At 42.7% G+C, this 16,488-nt stretch overlaps 1 protein-coding gene across 3 annotated transcripts in view; it reads left to right on the plus strand.

The window, feature by feature from the left end:
* Positions 1–973: 973 nt before the first annotated feature.
* UVRAG (UV radiation resistance associated) overlaps positions 974–16,488 on the plus strand; it is a 148,778-nt gene continuing 133,263 nt past the window's right edge. For 2 of the 3 annotated variants that reach the window (XR_005587866.1, XM_039498755.1), the window contains exon 1: positions 979–1,219. Coding sequence is in view for 2 of the 3 variants with exons in the window: in XM_039498755.1 (XP_039354689.1) it covers positions 1,139–1,219 (81 nt within the window). In the remaining variant the exon portion in view is untranslated. Of the gene's footprint in view, positions 1,220–16,488 lie in introns of all 3 variants that reach the window. The other variant, XM_039498765.1, reaches the window with a different exon arrangement.

Here is a 16,488-nt window from a genome sequence, read left to right on the forward strand (position 1 = left end):
GTCTTGAGTTCTATAAACTAAACAGGATTTGAATCAAGCGGTGTCTCACCCTGACAGATGGTACAAACAGGTCACAGATCCTCAATACACAGGCTAGAACTCTTTCTTGGCTTGGGACCACCCTCGCCCAGTTCAAAGTCTTTGTCCTCCAGACGTGTTTCCAGGTATTGAGTTGTGGGGGGAGTGAGGCCAAGTGATGATGTCACTGTCTCTCTTTTTATACCTTTTCCCAGCTGCTAGAAATATTTCTGCAGTGAGGCAGGGGTCAGGCACCCCCCTTGGACAGGCAGTCTCCATTTGCCTATGTGCTCTCTTGAGAAGTCTTTGCGCTAGCTGTTGGGAGAGTGGATTCCCTTTCAGTGGGCCATCAGCATGGGTTGGCTGTGGGCATCTCCCAACCTCACAACATATTTCAGGAACTCAGATTGCAAGTACTTCATAACTTCACATACAATGGAAGTACGTACAATCCAACAGGATATTAATGTTCAATGGTTCAAGACTTTTAAAATGATGCCTCACAAGGCAGTGTGAGTGGGCTGCAGTGCATGCTGGGAGCAGGTGATGGGGAGGCGGGTGCACAGCATGGTTGCACGCTGGGCAAGACTCCTGGCCAGTCCTAGGCAGGGCCAGGCCAGCCTAAGGAGCTCCTCTGTTGCCATGGTGACTGGCTCCCTCCCCAGACGTTACCCTGAAAAATATTTTTCTCATCTCACGTGATAAAAACACGTCCCCACGTGATGGGGTACAGCTATTTGTCAATTACAACCATGTTGTCCAATCAGCATCGCCCTCCTCTGCTGTCGTCCGGACCCACCCCAAGTACTTCATCCAATCAGGAGGCTGTTGGAGGCATATACCTTGACAGAGAGGAGGCTTATCTGAAAGCAACGTTGATTGACTCCCGCAGCTCCCAATCGTTGTGCCGCCAGGCCGCTCGGAGTCCCACCTCTTATATCCACGGGCCAATCAGCGGTCGGGTCTCTCCTAGCACTGCGGTAATATGGCTCCTTAGTGAGCGGTCCCGGCTCGGTGCTGCTACCGCCATTAACCCCTTGGTGCTCGGTTGCGGTGGAGGGACCGCGGGGCCGATGCGCAGGCGCCTCTCACGCTCCCGGGCCGCCGCCCTCCCGTGAGGATGAGCTCGGCCGTCGGCCCCGCCGCGCTGCCCGCGGGCTCCAGCAGCCGGGCCCTGCATGTGGAGCTGCCCTCGCAGCAGGTAGCCCGGGTCCGGGCCGCAGGGGGGACCGGGACCGGGACCGGGACCGGGGGCGGGTGAGGGGCGTCCGGGGTGCTGGCGGGGAAGGGCCTGGCAGTGGTAACGGGGGTGGGGGAGGTGATGGTAGGAGGGTCTCTGGGGCCTGTTGCTGAGGTGGGGAAGAGAGGGGCTGTGGGGCTGAGTGGGGCCGGTCTCTGGGCTGGGGGCGATGGAGGGCGGTGCTAGGGGTAGTGAGTGGGGATGAGAGGGGCCTGGTCGCTGGGCTGGGGGCAATGGGGGCGGTGGCTGTGCTGGGGGTGCTAGGCGTAGTGAGTGGGGACGAGAGGACTGGTCTCTCGGCTGGGGGCATGGGGGGGCAGTGGCTGTGCTAGGGGTAGTGAGTGGGGACGAGAGGGGCTGGATGCTGGGCTGGGGGCCATGGGGAGGTGGCTGTGCTGGGGGTGCTAGGGGTAGTGAGTGGGGACGAGAGGGGCCAGTGGCTGGGCTTGGGGGCGGTGGCTGTGCTGGGGGGTGCTAGGGGTAGTGAGTAGGGGATGAGAGGGGGCCAGTGGCTGGGCTTGGGGGGGTGGTGGCTGTGCTTGTGGGGGGGTGCTAGAGGTAGTGAGTGGGTGCTAGAGGTGGGCATTACCCAAGGGATTGGGAAGCAAGGCAAATGCTGGTGAGGCAGGTATGCAGGAAGGTCTTGGGGTACGTAGGGAGGAGGAAAGGGGAATCCCTGGGGCACTGAGAGGGGCAGGGCAGATTCACTGGGATTCATAGGTGGCAACATGCAAACAGTTGTTTTTTTGAAGGGGTGTGTGTGGTGTTGCAGCATCTGTCTATCTTTTCTTTTCCCAAGACCCCCAAGTTTATGCTTTTTGCAGTGATTGGACAAATATTATTGTTTTAATGTAATCAAGGAAAGAAAAAAAATCTCTTTTCTGGAATGTCTGTCAGTAAAAATGGTTCCATTACAGCTGTTTAAAAAACTGATGAGACTCTGCCCACCTCCTCCTCTCTCCTTCTGGTTACCCCATCTTTCTTGTGTATTGGTTTGGCTGTTGGTTCACTGGGTGAGCCTTTTAATCTTGAAGAATGTGTTTAAAACAAGGTTAAGTAAGAAACCCTAACTCTTCTGTTATAATCCTATAAATGTTTAGCAGTGTGTATTTAATAAAGCTCCTGCTTTTCTCTCATGAATACATATTCATATAGCTCATTTATTTAAGAATAACTCAAGGCCTGGTCCACATTTAAAAAAATTAGATTCACCTAGATACGTCGTTCAGGGTTGTGAAAAAATTCACGTGCTGAGTGCTGTAGTTAAGTCAGCATAACCCCTGGTGTAGATGTAGCTAGGAAGAATTCTTCTATTGACCGAACTAATGCCTCTTAGGGCATGTCTACGCTTATCGCTCTCCTGTCAACTCCGGCATGCCACCGGAACAAGAAGTGTAAGGTAAGTCAATGGGAGAGTTTCTCCATTGACCCAGCACGGTGTAGACACCGCAGTAAGTCAACCGAAGCTACATCGACTCCAGCTACATTATTCACATAGCTGGAGTTGCATAACTTAGATCTACTTAACCTGTAGTGTAGGCCTGCCCCCAGAGAGATGGATTAATAACATCAGTGGGGAAACCCCCGCTCCCCACCCCTTCGCCAGAGGAAGTGTTTATGCTACAATCACACAGCTGCAGTGGCTGTATTGTGGACATACCCAGTGGCTCAGAATGTCAATTGGAGTAGTATAATGTTAGAAGTCGAACTTCAAAACTCTTACCTTTGTCAGTGTGTATAATTAGCAACTGAGATTATTTTTTTTTCTTTGAAGCCCTATCAAATAAGACTTGAATCTGCATCCTCAGAATTGGGTGTGTTACTTTTGATACAGTTGTCACTGACAGCTAAAGAACAGAAGGGAGCTACATTTCTTAGTTCTATGTGCCTGTAAATAAGTACCTAAGCACGATTCAGAGAACATCAATAGACATCAAAATCAGCTGAAGAGAAAACTAACTCCATTGTAAAACCGCTCCCTGCCAAAAGATCTGGAAGAGACCTGATAAAAAGATTGATGCTCTTGTGTGGTGGTGGTTTAATATTAGAAGGGTTAGAGTAGCATCTATGAGCCTGTGGGCCAGTTGTGCTAGGCATTATACAAACACATAAAAGCCGTGGTCTGAAGAGCCTACATTCTAAACACACAGGAATTCTGTGACAGAGCTTGGAATTGAAGCCAAGGCTGCTGAATACTAGTCCAGTGCCTTAACCTTAAGACCAGCCTTCCATCCCCACCATAGTATCTGGCCTTGATGCCCATGGTTTAGACTGAGATGTAAAATGTTTTTCATATGTGGGCAATAACACTCCTCAAATGTCTCCTTCCTTTCCCCCTTAAAAAGTATTAATAATGATAGTAGGTAACAATGGTGAAACCTTTGAGCCTGTACTGTGTTTTTGGCACATAGGTGAAGGAGCAGTCAATTTTGTTTTTATTGTATAACTGAAATTAAATCTAGACAAAAATACAGATACTTATATTTTTAAATGCTTTTCATTTCTCTGTTAATGAGAAATAATATGAAAGTCATTCTGACTCCACATAATTCTGAGTGCAATCCCACATAACTCAGGCAAATAATTTTCTACTGCTAGCACAGAGCGCGCACACACACTTACTGATTCATGTTCCAGTACTCGGTGCCTGATTAGAACAGTCAGTGCCATACTCAAACAGTGCAAACCAGAGAAATGGTGACCCGAGTTCAAAGCTATTTATCCCAGCAAAGAAAAAAATGCTTAAATTGTTGCATTTACCAAATTTTGTATATGCATGTGTAGTGTTTGCACTATTTGAGGAGGTAACTAACCTACAATTCTGTCAAAATGTCAGCTGCTCTTCTTTGGCTAAAGAACAGGATCAGTGAACCTAAAAGCTGTAGACACTGACATACTTCCTCATCTGAAAAATTACTTTTTGAAAGAAAGTGATCCATTGAGTTGTCTTCATCTAGTGGCCGAATGCTTCGTCATGCATGGATCAGCTAGCGGGGGTCAAGAGGACCATAAGAGATCTCTCTAGTCTTGGTACATAACAGCTTAAAACAAGCTTTCTAGTCCTTATTCCTTCCTTCAGACAGCCTAAGACAGACTTCTAGGCTTTCAGTAGTTGAGCTGGAAGGAGATGAACAAAAATGCAGTCTTAAAATTGGGAGCCAGTCACGCTGGAGTCAAGTGATTTGTTGAAAGTTGCTGTACTAATTACTGATTCTTGATCAAAAGGAATGTAATGTGTAGTTATTTAGAGAGAGAAATGTCGCTTTCATGGTTTTATCTAGCCTGTGGCCTATTTCTGCTCCGGTTGAAATTGCTAAGAATTCTGCCTTTGATTTCAGTATGAGGAGGTTTGAAGATCTTAATGAACTGTGGTGGAGATGATAATGGAAGGCCCACAAGTTTTGTCTCTAGTCAGTTTTCCTGTTATGTAAACAGCCACTTGTAATAAATGTCTCATATATAAAATGAGATGCAGTCAACTTAAATATCACACTTTTTTAATTTTGAGTAACAGCTTACTGTAGTCATTTTCCTCTAGTTTTTCAGCTTTATATTATGTGTTGATGTATTCACTATAGTTCATTTTCTGTTTGTGTGGGTCTTTCTAAAAAATTTCTGTTCAATATCTGAAGGTCATTGCATAGAGTTACTTTAGCTTGTTCTGGGGACCATTGATTAAAGATGTCCCTCTAATTCTGTAGTTGTCCCATGATCATTTTTAGAGACTTGCAGTGAACTCTGAAAACAACCACAATAAATGGTCTTCAGGAGGGTTGGGGTAAAGAGTATATTCTTAAATTACAACCGTACATATAAATCAGTATCCTGAAGTTCTTGCCAGGGATTGGGGCTCTCTGTCTCCTCTTTGAATAGTGAATTTCTGGTGAGTAGGAGAGATGATTCTTTTTGTAAAACAGTAGAAGGATTCAGAAGATCTTTAATGTCCATAAAAGCACGGCTCCTGTCTGCTCTGTGAAGTTTTATGTGAAAGACCCTAGCACAGTAAGCTACATATTATGTAAGCTGCCTCTTAGGAATGAGGGATGAATTGATCCTTTTGGGATTTAGCTCTCATTCCAAGGTGTCTGAGTATATTAAATTTAAAGGTTAGACTACTAAACCATTCCCCTGGATCTTGGGTTCAAACAAACCTTAACAAGTTAACATAACTTTTATAAAGCTATGGCTGGAGTTCCAGCCCAATGAGTCTATTTTGCTGAGCTGTGGGTTCCCTCAGCGGCCCCATAAATCCAAATACTTGGCTAGATTTCTGGACTCTAATAGTAAAATGTGCTAGGCCCTTGACAAAAAATCAAATGCAATCCCTAACCTGAAGGGCGTACAGTCTGAAGTCAGACATGACTTAAATGGATACAAGAACAAATTATATTTTAGCAAGGGTTAATTCCACACTCTCCCTTAAGGCATATACATAACTTTTCTCTTGTAAGCAGTGTGGCAGAATCAAGACTTTTAGCATGGATATGAAGAGAGATTGCTGGCTTGGTGAATGTCCCTTCTGCTTGAAACAAAAACACAGTCTGGAGATGGGAGTAGAAGCAGCTTTTGTCCAAATTTGAGAACAAGTATGTGTGAGCCACTAGCTCTATTAACTACAAAGGAATGGCGAAGAGAATCTTTGTTGTTATATAATTTTATTTATCAGTAGTAAAAATATGGAGTAATTTTTTAAACTTCCCTACTAGTTATAGGCCACTGATAGCTTTTTGTATAAAAGAGGAAGTGAAGTGTTAAACAACACTAGAGGGAGAAACTGAATGGCTGAAAGGAGACATTTAGTATTTAATTGGGGTTTTCACTTGTCGTGGGCCTGGTATAATTATTTCAGTAAGAGGTATGATTTTTTTTCTGCCCTCCTCCCCCAATAGTTGTAGTGGTAAAATCCCTAGTATGGACACAGTTAAACCGTTAAAGGTGCCTTATATTGGTACTTACTCCCCTTTCTCTTGGGAACAACTACACTAGTAGAAGGCACCTTTATAACAGTAGAACTGCCATCCACCCTAGGACATTATATATCTCTAAGTTGTACTGCTTTAGCTATAATTAATCTATAGACAAGGCTTTAAAACTGTTACAATTTGGGACTAGATTCTTGCTGTATACACAGTGTGCAGTTCTCAATTTTGTTGTTCTTCTACTCCCCGAATCTATTCCTAAGGAGGGTATAGATTGGATGCTCAGCATTGAAGTATGATGCATAGCTTAGTACTAGCTGCTAGTATCTTCTAATGATACAAGTGGTTGGTTTGTTTTTGATGCTTTCACAGAGTTGCACACGAGCCTTTTTAAATTACAAGCTAATTATAGTCCCTATATTAGCTACTAAGGAGGAAACTAGGTGATAAACTCCTGTCAGGTCGTCTTTGTCAGCTGTACCCTTGCTTTGTGTCATGACTGCGTTTTATCTTTATTTACACATTTATTAGTAATAACTATCTAGCCATGTGCACCCTTTAAAAGCATACATAATGTAGTGCATGCAGGCTGTTTGTGTGAAATCAGGTGGCTCTTATTAAGACTGAAACTGTCTGTCTTTGATCTGCTGATGCAAGCTTGGTATCACAATGAAGTGCATCTATTTACACTTTAAAAGTCTTCCATCTGAGGATCTTAAAGTGCTTTACAGGCATTCATAAACCTGTCAACACCACCCTGTGAAGTAGAGAAATATTACAGGTTGGCTGTGGATGAGACAAACTTACACATAGAGATGAACTGACTTTTTCAAGCTTGTGGCAGAGTTGGGACTGGAACCCAGGTTCTTCAATTTGGTCCCATTTCCTAACCGCTAGTATACTTGCCCCATTGTAGCAGAGAACCAAGTTCCTTTTTTGGGCCTTCATCTTGTAAAAGGTAAGCCTTTCATATGGGCAAAATGAAAGGAAATTCTTTAGTTTAATATACTTTTAAGTTTTTCTTGTTGTGGAACTAGAGAAATAATTATGCCTATCTTCCCTATTTTCATAAGATTGGGAGGGCAAAATTGATCTGGCTGAGTGCAGGGTTTGGGGTAGATATTATTTAACTTATGGTTGCATTCTTCAGATATCTGCTGTATGTTGGTCAAGGAGTTTACCTGGTAAGTTCAGTCTATCACTTCTCATGTAGAATTGTTTTGGGTCCTTATCATTGCGGTGACTACATGATAAATATAGCTGTTGGAGTGATAAGGGGAAGGAAGTCAATTGTTTGCTTTATCTTTAAGTTTCTTTAATTTATTGTAAGTAGTTTTTGTTCTCTGAGCATTTGCTCTTGTCCTTTCTACTCCCAATTCATGTAGAGAATGTAATGCTTTATATTTTGAGTCTCTAACTTGTTCTATCTAACCCATTAATTTGGGTCTTTAGGGTAATAAAATTCAACATCTTTCACTGCCCATGATATCTGAAGATCTCCCTATTTCATTTTAACTATTCACATGCTGCTATTTGCACACATTTTAGCCTATTTTATGTGAATGGGATGTCTATGGATCAGTCAGGTTTACTGGATTGATATGAACATTAATATTTTGGATGGTATATATGTAAACTGATGGAGGTAGAGGGAAATGCAAATAAATGCTCTGGGATCATATCAACAGGTAGATGTGAATTTTAGTTATGGTCTTGTCTGACTCATTAGTTCTGCACTCTGTTAAAAGGTAGTTTGTGGATTTGGAAGTCATAATTTCTTCTTTATTTCACATAATTATTTGCTATTGCTGAGCAATTCCCCACTGCAGTCATCAGTGTTCTGAGACAGAAAACTGTCTCTTTTATGCTTGAAAAGAGAGTAATTGTGAATTCAAGTATTTTACAAGGAAAGACCCTCGTGGACAACAGAGTTTGGGTACCTTTTGAGGGAAGGAAAGATGGTATGTTAAAAAGGCCAAAGCAAAAAACAAGTGTTGTACTGACCACCTATGAGGCGGTAACTAGTCCTGTTTGGCTTTGAAAATCAGTATTACAGTTCTCCATCAGCATTAGGATTTACATCATCTACTATAGACCAAAAGGTTGTTTGTTTTGACGTTAACAAATAGACTTTATTTGTCCCTTCACAAATCCCAGTTTAAGCTAATGAAGGGTTCTTCCAAATCCCAAACATACACAATTATTCTCAAAGAACCCACTTCCAAATGGGCCATCTCAAATACAGAAGTCCTTCTTACCCAAGGGGAGTTTTTCTCCCCCTCCTTCCCTTTTCTCCACATGTCTGAGTTTTGTTAGATGTTATCTTTGAAGCAAACCTCTTGACACATTAATTGGATAGACCTCTTAGCTGATTTTCCCCAAACTAACAGTATCCCTTACTGTAAAGTTGCCATAAGATGAAAGGTAAGTGTTGTGTTGTGTTTTTTAATTATTATAACAGGAATGTCAGTTACAGCTATAGTGAGGTTATTCTAGCCCTATCTTTCAGTTCAGATTTTTCAAGCTTGGTTTCTGCTCAAAGCTCAACATCTCTGAAAGTGGAACAAAAACTTTTCAGTTGCCTTTAAGTACCAGGAATGGGGAAACATTTTCTTATTTAAAAATTGTATCCTACTTTTAAACAGTTGCCCAGCTGAGCAGCTGGGGATTGAAAGATTGTCAGTGAAAGATTTTTTCACCAACAATTAGTTTGCTAGTAAAAATAGTTCTTGAATCTGTGCAAATGACACATGATACATGTGCAGTAAGTCTTCTCTTGTCTTGCTCAATTCCTAAAGGGTACAAGCATAAAAACTTAGTGGTACATGAATGCACAGTGTATGTGGCTGTATAGAGAAAAATGTAGTAAAAAGTGGGCAGGGGTGAAAGGCAGGGGCTCTTAAGATGCATAGAACTTAGGGAATGCTGCTTTATGGCCTTTAAGGCTTACAGGAGGGAGTGCCACTTTGATGTATCTTGGGTGTTTTGCAGCTCATAAGTAAGGCTACATTTTAGCCATGGTATTTTTAGTAAATGTTGTAGACTGATCACAGGCAGTAAACAAAAATTCATGGCCCGTGACCTGTCCATGACTTATTATATACTCCTGACTAAAACTTGGGGGTTGGCGGCCCTGGGGGTGCCTGGGTGCTGGGGTGGTGGTGGTGGCCCTGGAGGCGGTGTGGGTACTGGGGGGGAGGGGAGGAGGAGGGTTGGCAGAGCTGGGGCAGGTTCCCTACTCGGCTCTTAGAAACCAGCGACCTCCAGCTCCTAGCTCCACATGCTGCCTCCCCTCTGCCCCAAGCCACGATTCTGCAGCTCCCATTGGAGGCAGCATGTGGAGCTAGAGCTGAGGGAGGGGAGTTCCTGTCGCCCTTCTGGGAAGTGCCCCTGCCTCAGGTAAGCACTGCCCCCCCACCCCAATCCCCAGCCCTGAGCGCCCCCCACCCCCAAACTCCTGCTGCTGGGTGGCAGAGAGTGTCCAAGACTGCCCCAGCAACAGCCAGTGCGACTGGCCCAGAGGCTGAACAGACTGCTCCAGAAGTCATGGGGGTTACAGAAAGTCACAGAATCCGTGACAAACAAGGAGCCTTACTCATAAGTCTTGCAGAAGAGGGCCTTCATTCTATGTACCTCCTTAAAGTGTGCGAGTCAGGGTCTTTCAGTGGTCTCTAGCCACATAGCTCCAAGTTATGGAATTCATATGCATTATTGAAAATTCTCGTGGCTTGCAAAAGAATTTGCAAGTCTTGGATGCTGAAGTTGCTTCCATCTTTAAATAAAAACATTAAAGTTGCATGGCTAAAGGATCAATTTAGAAATTGCAGAGTTAAGGTTGCTCTGTAGCATATGCAAGGTTAAGGATGTGTGCCACATTCTAATGAGACTGTATACCTGTAAGAAGGGTTAGCAGACTCTTTATGTGGTGTGGTGGGTAAATTTAAAAACTAATGAATTTTAGAAGTGTCTATTCTAGTGATATTTCATACACACAACTGAAAATACTGTTGAAACCAGTAATACCTGTAGAACTGGAAATAACTTTTAGGGTTTTCTCATTGTTACTGGCACCATCCTTGTAATACAGTCTTTTTTTCCCTTTTAGCCATCCATTATTACAGGGGTTGGCAACCTTTGGCAGCGTCCCATCAGGGTAATCTGCTGGCGGGCCATGAGACATTTTGTTTCTGTTGACCATCCGCATGCATGGCTCCCTGCAGCTCCCAGTGTCCGTGGTTCGCTCTTCCCGGCCAGTGGGAGCTGTGGGAAGCGAGGCTGCCGTTTCCAGCAGTTCCCATTGGCTGAGAACGGCAAACTGCAGCCACTGGGAGCTGCAGGGGGCCGTGCCTGCGGATAGTCAATGTAAACAAATTGTCTCTGGCCCGTCAGCAGATTACCCTGATGGACCGCGTGCCAAAGGTTGCCAGCGATTGCCAACTTCTGCATTATTACTTTCACCTTACCAGGGTTAACCCTTGGCCAAATTGATCTCAAATCCGTTTTTGATCCGCAGTTTGGGAAAGCCAAGGTACCGTGCTATCTGGGCTCAGTTGGAAAGGAGATCTAGAAGTGCTTGTGAGCATGCTGATGGGGCTGCAGTTCCATCAGATTTGCTGTCTTCTCCAGTGGCTTCTATTGCACATTGGAGAGAAGGGGTGGCACAACCCCACAAGAATACCTTTGGTACATAACTAGTTAACCAGTATGTCCTTCAGGATCTCTGTTCAAATGGTTCTGCTCTTGAGCAGTCCACAGTTGTGTTTAAAATTTCATGATCAGCTGTGTCATTGGGATTCAAGTAACTAAAAATGTGAATAACATCTGTGTTCCCAATTTGCTCTATTTAAACTAGGCATTGATTATAATTAAGGCCTTACGTACATTGTGGCAAGCTGGGGAATCAGTACAATATTAAAAGTTAAATATTAGTCAACTTATTGGGCTGCTAAATTTTCAATCTTCAGAAGGCTGCAAATATTTTAATGTACAAGTGCATTGAAGGGATTGTGGGAAAGCTGGAGGTTTTGGCATCTGGATAAGGGACAGCTAGTGCTCTTGACACACAGGAGGTTGTGGGAGGCCACTTGGGACTGTGGAATAAGCTTATTAACTGGCTGTTTCTGCTAAAATGGTTAACAGTTTCCTCATTCACAATGTTGTCATTAGTTTCCCCATTGTCATGAATAGGGGCAGTGTGTACCTCTCATCTATTTAAGGTAGTCTGCAAATGTGAAGACGTTGCACTGGTTGCATTTGGTTCAGATTTAAAAGGCTTTCTTTGGCATCCTAAGGGCTAAAGTAATTTGAGACCCATTCTATGGCTACAGAAAACATAGGGGTCAAATTATGACGAGTATTAAGTGATCTGATTAACTAGCGAAATGTTCTTGTTGCAAGGTTAGTTTGTGAAGTTTGGAACTTCAGCCACACCTACTATAGCTGTTTGATATATCAATATGCACATTAGTTAACTGTTTGCATTCTTCCCTCAACTCCAAAACAGTTGGAAGGATTTTGCTCATTTTTTCCACGCAGTCACCTTTGGGCATGGCCTAAACATGAAAACTTTCAGCCCAAAATAGGAAAGTTCTGGAAAACTGTGGACAAACAGGATTATAATGGAAACAGTTTCACACACTAAACCATAGCATGCATGGTCAGCACTCATAGTTTTTAAAGGAATTGTAAAGCATCCCCTGTCAGTAAAACATAGTAACAAAATTTACAGATAAAGACAAAGGTGAGGGGTATTGGTTTAGAAAGACGAGGTCAGATGAGGTTTAAAAAACATAGGGCACAGGATTCAGAAGTGAATTATGAGATAAAATCTGTGTCTCTTAAAAGTGAGGCGAGATGAAACTGAGAGAGTGGTCAGGATTGAATACGTTCAACTCAGTAGGTCTCACCACAGCAAGTATGACTGCTTCAAATCATCTGGTAGTTGTGAGAACCCTAAATGATGGGTTGTGTTATGGGACAGGTAACAGGGTGAGTCCAAGATTTATATATTTGTTAGCAGCATTCGTTTAAACGCCCTTATCTATGTAGGAACATTATACAGGTATAATCTCTGTGTGGACACTTACTTTGGTATGATTTTTTGTTTTTTTTTGGTTTAGCTTAAACGCCTTCCCAAGTGACATGTGATTAAACTGAAGAAAGGCACTTAAATCTGTATAACCTCCTCCTTCCCCAATATAACTATTGGTTTCATTTCACAGCATAAGCTATTGTGAATAAAACTCTCCAGAATCTTTCAGTTGGGTCTGTGTGGGTTGAATTTCTGCTCCCTTAATCAGTCGAGTTCCGGAATCTGCCCATGCAAATCCAGTTGTGGGAGTAGCCCCTTTGTCCATCTTCTGTTAATGTTTCAAGGGGTGTTGCAGACATATCTCCAGTGCTTTCCCTGTACTGATCTATAAGGCAGCTAGCCTCTGCTGGATCAACTATAAGCCAATTAATGGCAGCTTGAGAGGGCAGACAGGATTAGTTGACACACCCAATTTTAAAATTGCAACTGCATAATAAAACACACAGAACCTCTATCCTCTTATCCTCATCATTCACATTGTCTTCTTGGATTGCAAACTCCTTGAGGACAGAGCAATGTGTGTGTAACCATTCATCATTCGCACTGGTGTCAAGCTGGACTGTGTCATTGCTCCAACACTCGTCTCTTTATCTTTCTGTGATCCTGATTCTCATCTGTCACGACCACCTTCCTGATGGAATTGGGATTGAGTATCCTATGGATGGCCAACTCCTCATTCTCCAACATCTCCAAACAAAAGCTAAGATTACAAGAATTAGCATCACTGATAAGTATGCAGATGACTGCGTCATCCTTTCACACACACAGGTTGACCTGCAAAGCACTTGAAATCCTTTTGCAGATGCCTGTCTGTGCTGAACAAGGAGAAGGGCAGTTTGGCTTGACAAGTTCTAGTGAGGCTTGGATTCAAAGGGGTATGGAAGAGTCTGTTTGCCCGTATTATTATGATTGGTACGCTGACTGCACTACAGTGGTTCATCTACGATTCTGTCAAGGTTTATTTCAGACTTCCTCGTCCACCTCCACCTGAAATGCCAGAATCCCTAAAGAAGAAGCTTGCTGTAACTGAATAGACAAATCATGGACTGACTTTTCTGGTTGACCAGCATTAATGAGAAACTTCGCTCATTAAACTTTTTTATATATTTGACCATGTAGGAGACTAAAATTCTGTATCTGATGAAATTATTGGTTGTGCCCTTATCCCAGTGAGGGTTCAGAAACTTCTATTGTCATCTGATTAAATAAATGGGAACTAGAGTGGAAAAAAAACAAAAAACAATCTGGGTCTTTCACCATTGAGAAAACCAAGGTACCCTGCCAACTCTCACCTGCACAAACTACTCTTCATACTCCCAAACAGCCAGCATTGATCGATACAGAAATCGAATACTGGATCCCTGTGCCAGTACATCCTTTGGAAGACTACTCAAACGAGTCTTCAGTGACAGGGATCTGCAAACAGGCACCAAGATCTTGGTTTACAAGGCAGTTGTCATCGCCACCCTTCTCTATGGGTGTGAGACCTGTGTAACCTACAGATGACATCTCAAGCTTCTGGAATGGTTCCAGCTGTGCTGCCTCAGGAAGATTCTCAGGATCAGCTGGGAAGATTGATGCACTAATATCAGCGTTCTCTCTGCAGCCAACTTTAGCAGTGTAGAACCACAGGTCATGAAACACCAACTCTGCTGGGGGCTGGCCACTGTGTATGTATGCCTGACTCCTGGAACAAATACTCTTCACTCAGTTAAGTCAGGGAAGAAGGGTTTGCAGAGGGCAAAGACATACTGAAAGTACGCCTTTAAAAAGGGAGACATCAACTCAACAAACTGGGAGGACTTGGCATGGAATAGAACACAGTGACGCCACACCGTACACCAAGCCACAACTCTCTTTGAAGAGAACAGATGTGCTCATAAGACAGAAGTGACAAAGGAGGAAAGAGAGGTCCCAACACTTCAGTCAACAATTATGTCTGCAGGGCACCAATTGGACTCCTCTGCCAGCTAAAAAACCATCAGTGAACCCCCTTGGCAGACATCAGCCTCGCATTGAGGAATAGCCGAAGAAGAGTGTCTAGCACAAGGGGCATCAATTCGGAGGTCTAACTGCTACTGTGATATAAATATTTTGCTGAATAATCAATCCATGATGATCAGTTGCTGCATGGTCTGACAAGACAAAACAGTTAACTGAGCTTAATCTAAAACTTGAAGAGGGATCAGCATAGCAAAGGCTTGCTTCTCTCCACATGAGAAGTGGCCAGCAGCCAAGCCTGTCCTGTCATTAGCCATGTTAGTGGCATGGGTTCCTTGATTTTTATACCTCAGGAAGATTGAGGTATGCCAGCTGCTAGCAGGTTGGGTCTCTGAATTAGATCCCTAGAGTAGGCAGAACTTTTTCACCTTGGCAGTATTCCAGCAGTGACTTATGCATATTTATTTTGTTCTGGAATATTATATCATTAAAGGGGATAGAGTTCAGTGGCTAAAGCAGAGTAGGAATTGTGACTACTGACTTCTGGTCCAAGTTCTGCCACACTTTGTCTGATCCTGGGAAAATCACTACACCCTACTGGTACCTGAATTTACCTGCCTGCAATTTGGAACTAGATTCCTTCCCCTCTACGCTTAAGGTTCAGAATGTTCTTGTGAGGTGGGGGTATTGCCAAGTCATTTGAGATCATCTGATGAAAGTGCAAAACATCAACAGGAACATTGATGAAAATATTTTTTCTATGCCTTGTGTTAAGCTTCCTTGTTTATGGCTTCCAGGATAATACTGGAAAGACTTTAATGGTAGAACTAACAAATAACTCATCAGAATTTGAAGGAGAATCAAGCACTTTATAAACAAAAAAACAAAATCTGACTTTTGAAAGAATCTCATCAGTAATGCACCCTTGGATGTTCTGTAAAACTTCTAGAAGTTTAGTGTAGACACACTAGCTTTAAATTCCATTAACAATATTGTAACTGCAAAACTGGGTGGAATGACTTTTCTGCTCCTCATTTTTGATGGCTGTCAGAACTTCAACAAGATTCTGTAAAGCTCTTTGGAATACTTGAAGTATGAAAGATAGGACATAATGTTGTAATTAGGGATTTCTCATACACAGTTCAGGGTTTGTATTTTTTCAATAGTGGGTTTTGTGTGATGTGGCCACTTGTTCTGAAGGAAATAGAGAGCTAACTTGCTTCAGATTGATTACCATACGGTAGCTTTGGTGATCTATCCACTTACTGCCAACCGGAGCTAGAGTTGAACCAAATGATCAGAAGTCCATGTCTCATTTTTAATTTCCCCATCTAACTAGTTCCCTGCAAAGTACAGTGGACTAGGACAAATATAGTACTCAAAATAACTTTTCCATGTATTATGTTGATCACATAAAAGGTCACAAAAGCCTGGAGGTAGGCTACTAAAATTTGCACTTCAGCCCATTATGCTAAAATTCTAATAATCAGAGATCTGCTATCTATACCCATCTGCAGTATGCCGTGGAGGCTAAGAAATGTGCCTCTTGTCACTTCTTATTAAAGGAACAAATCAGTTGGAATAATGTTTTTATACGTAGAAAACAATAGCATTGACATTCCAAAAAGAATCACCATAAACTAGAGTAACTTTTTGTGAGAAGACTGTTATTGGGATGGCTCATGCCTTGTTTCAAATCCTGGCCCCCCCTGTAGTTCTGACAGTAGTCTGTCCATTGATAATGGTGGCGTGCATAGCCTCTAGGAACTCTCTATATGCATCTCTTTTTATTTAATTTATATAAAAAGAAAATTGATCTGGTTGTAAACATAGCTGGCCTATGTTTAATCATGTGGCTGTTGCTATTTCCATAGCCTTCCTTCCATACTCATTGTCATAGATCATGAGCTCTCTGGAATAGGGATGGATGTCTTTCTCTGTATAGCACCTAGTTCAATTGGACTGTAGTTCTGATAGAGGCTTTTAGATACTACTGTAAAACAGAAGGGAATAGATGCCAGATACAAGTTCAGATTCACCCAGATTTTTTTTAATACATTGTTGTGTTGGAGGGAATGATACAAGTTTTTATAAATATCCTGTTGATACTCCCGCAGTCCCTTTTTTGCTAGCAATATTGCTAAAAAACATTTACTTTGCCATAGACTTCAGGTTGAGAAACCATTATCCAACTTAATCATGTAAAACTGATTACTCAGGAAAATATTGAATAAATTTTTTTAAAGCCAAGATGAAAAATAGGATTATTCATTCCTCTT

Source organism: Mauremys reevesii, linkage group 1 (assembly GCF_016161935.1).
Source record: "Mauremys reevesii isolate NIE-2019 linkage group 1, ASM1616193v1, whole genome shotgun sequence".
Taxonomy (NCBI): Eukaryota; Metazoa; Chordata; order Testudines; family Geoemydidae; genus Mauremys; species Mauremys reevesii.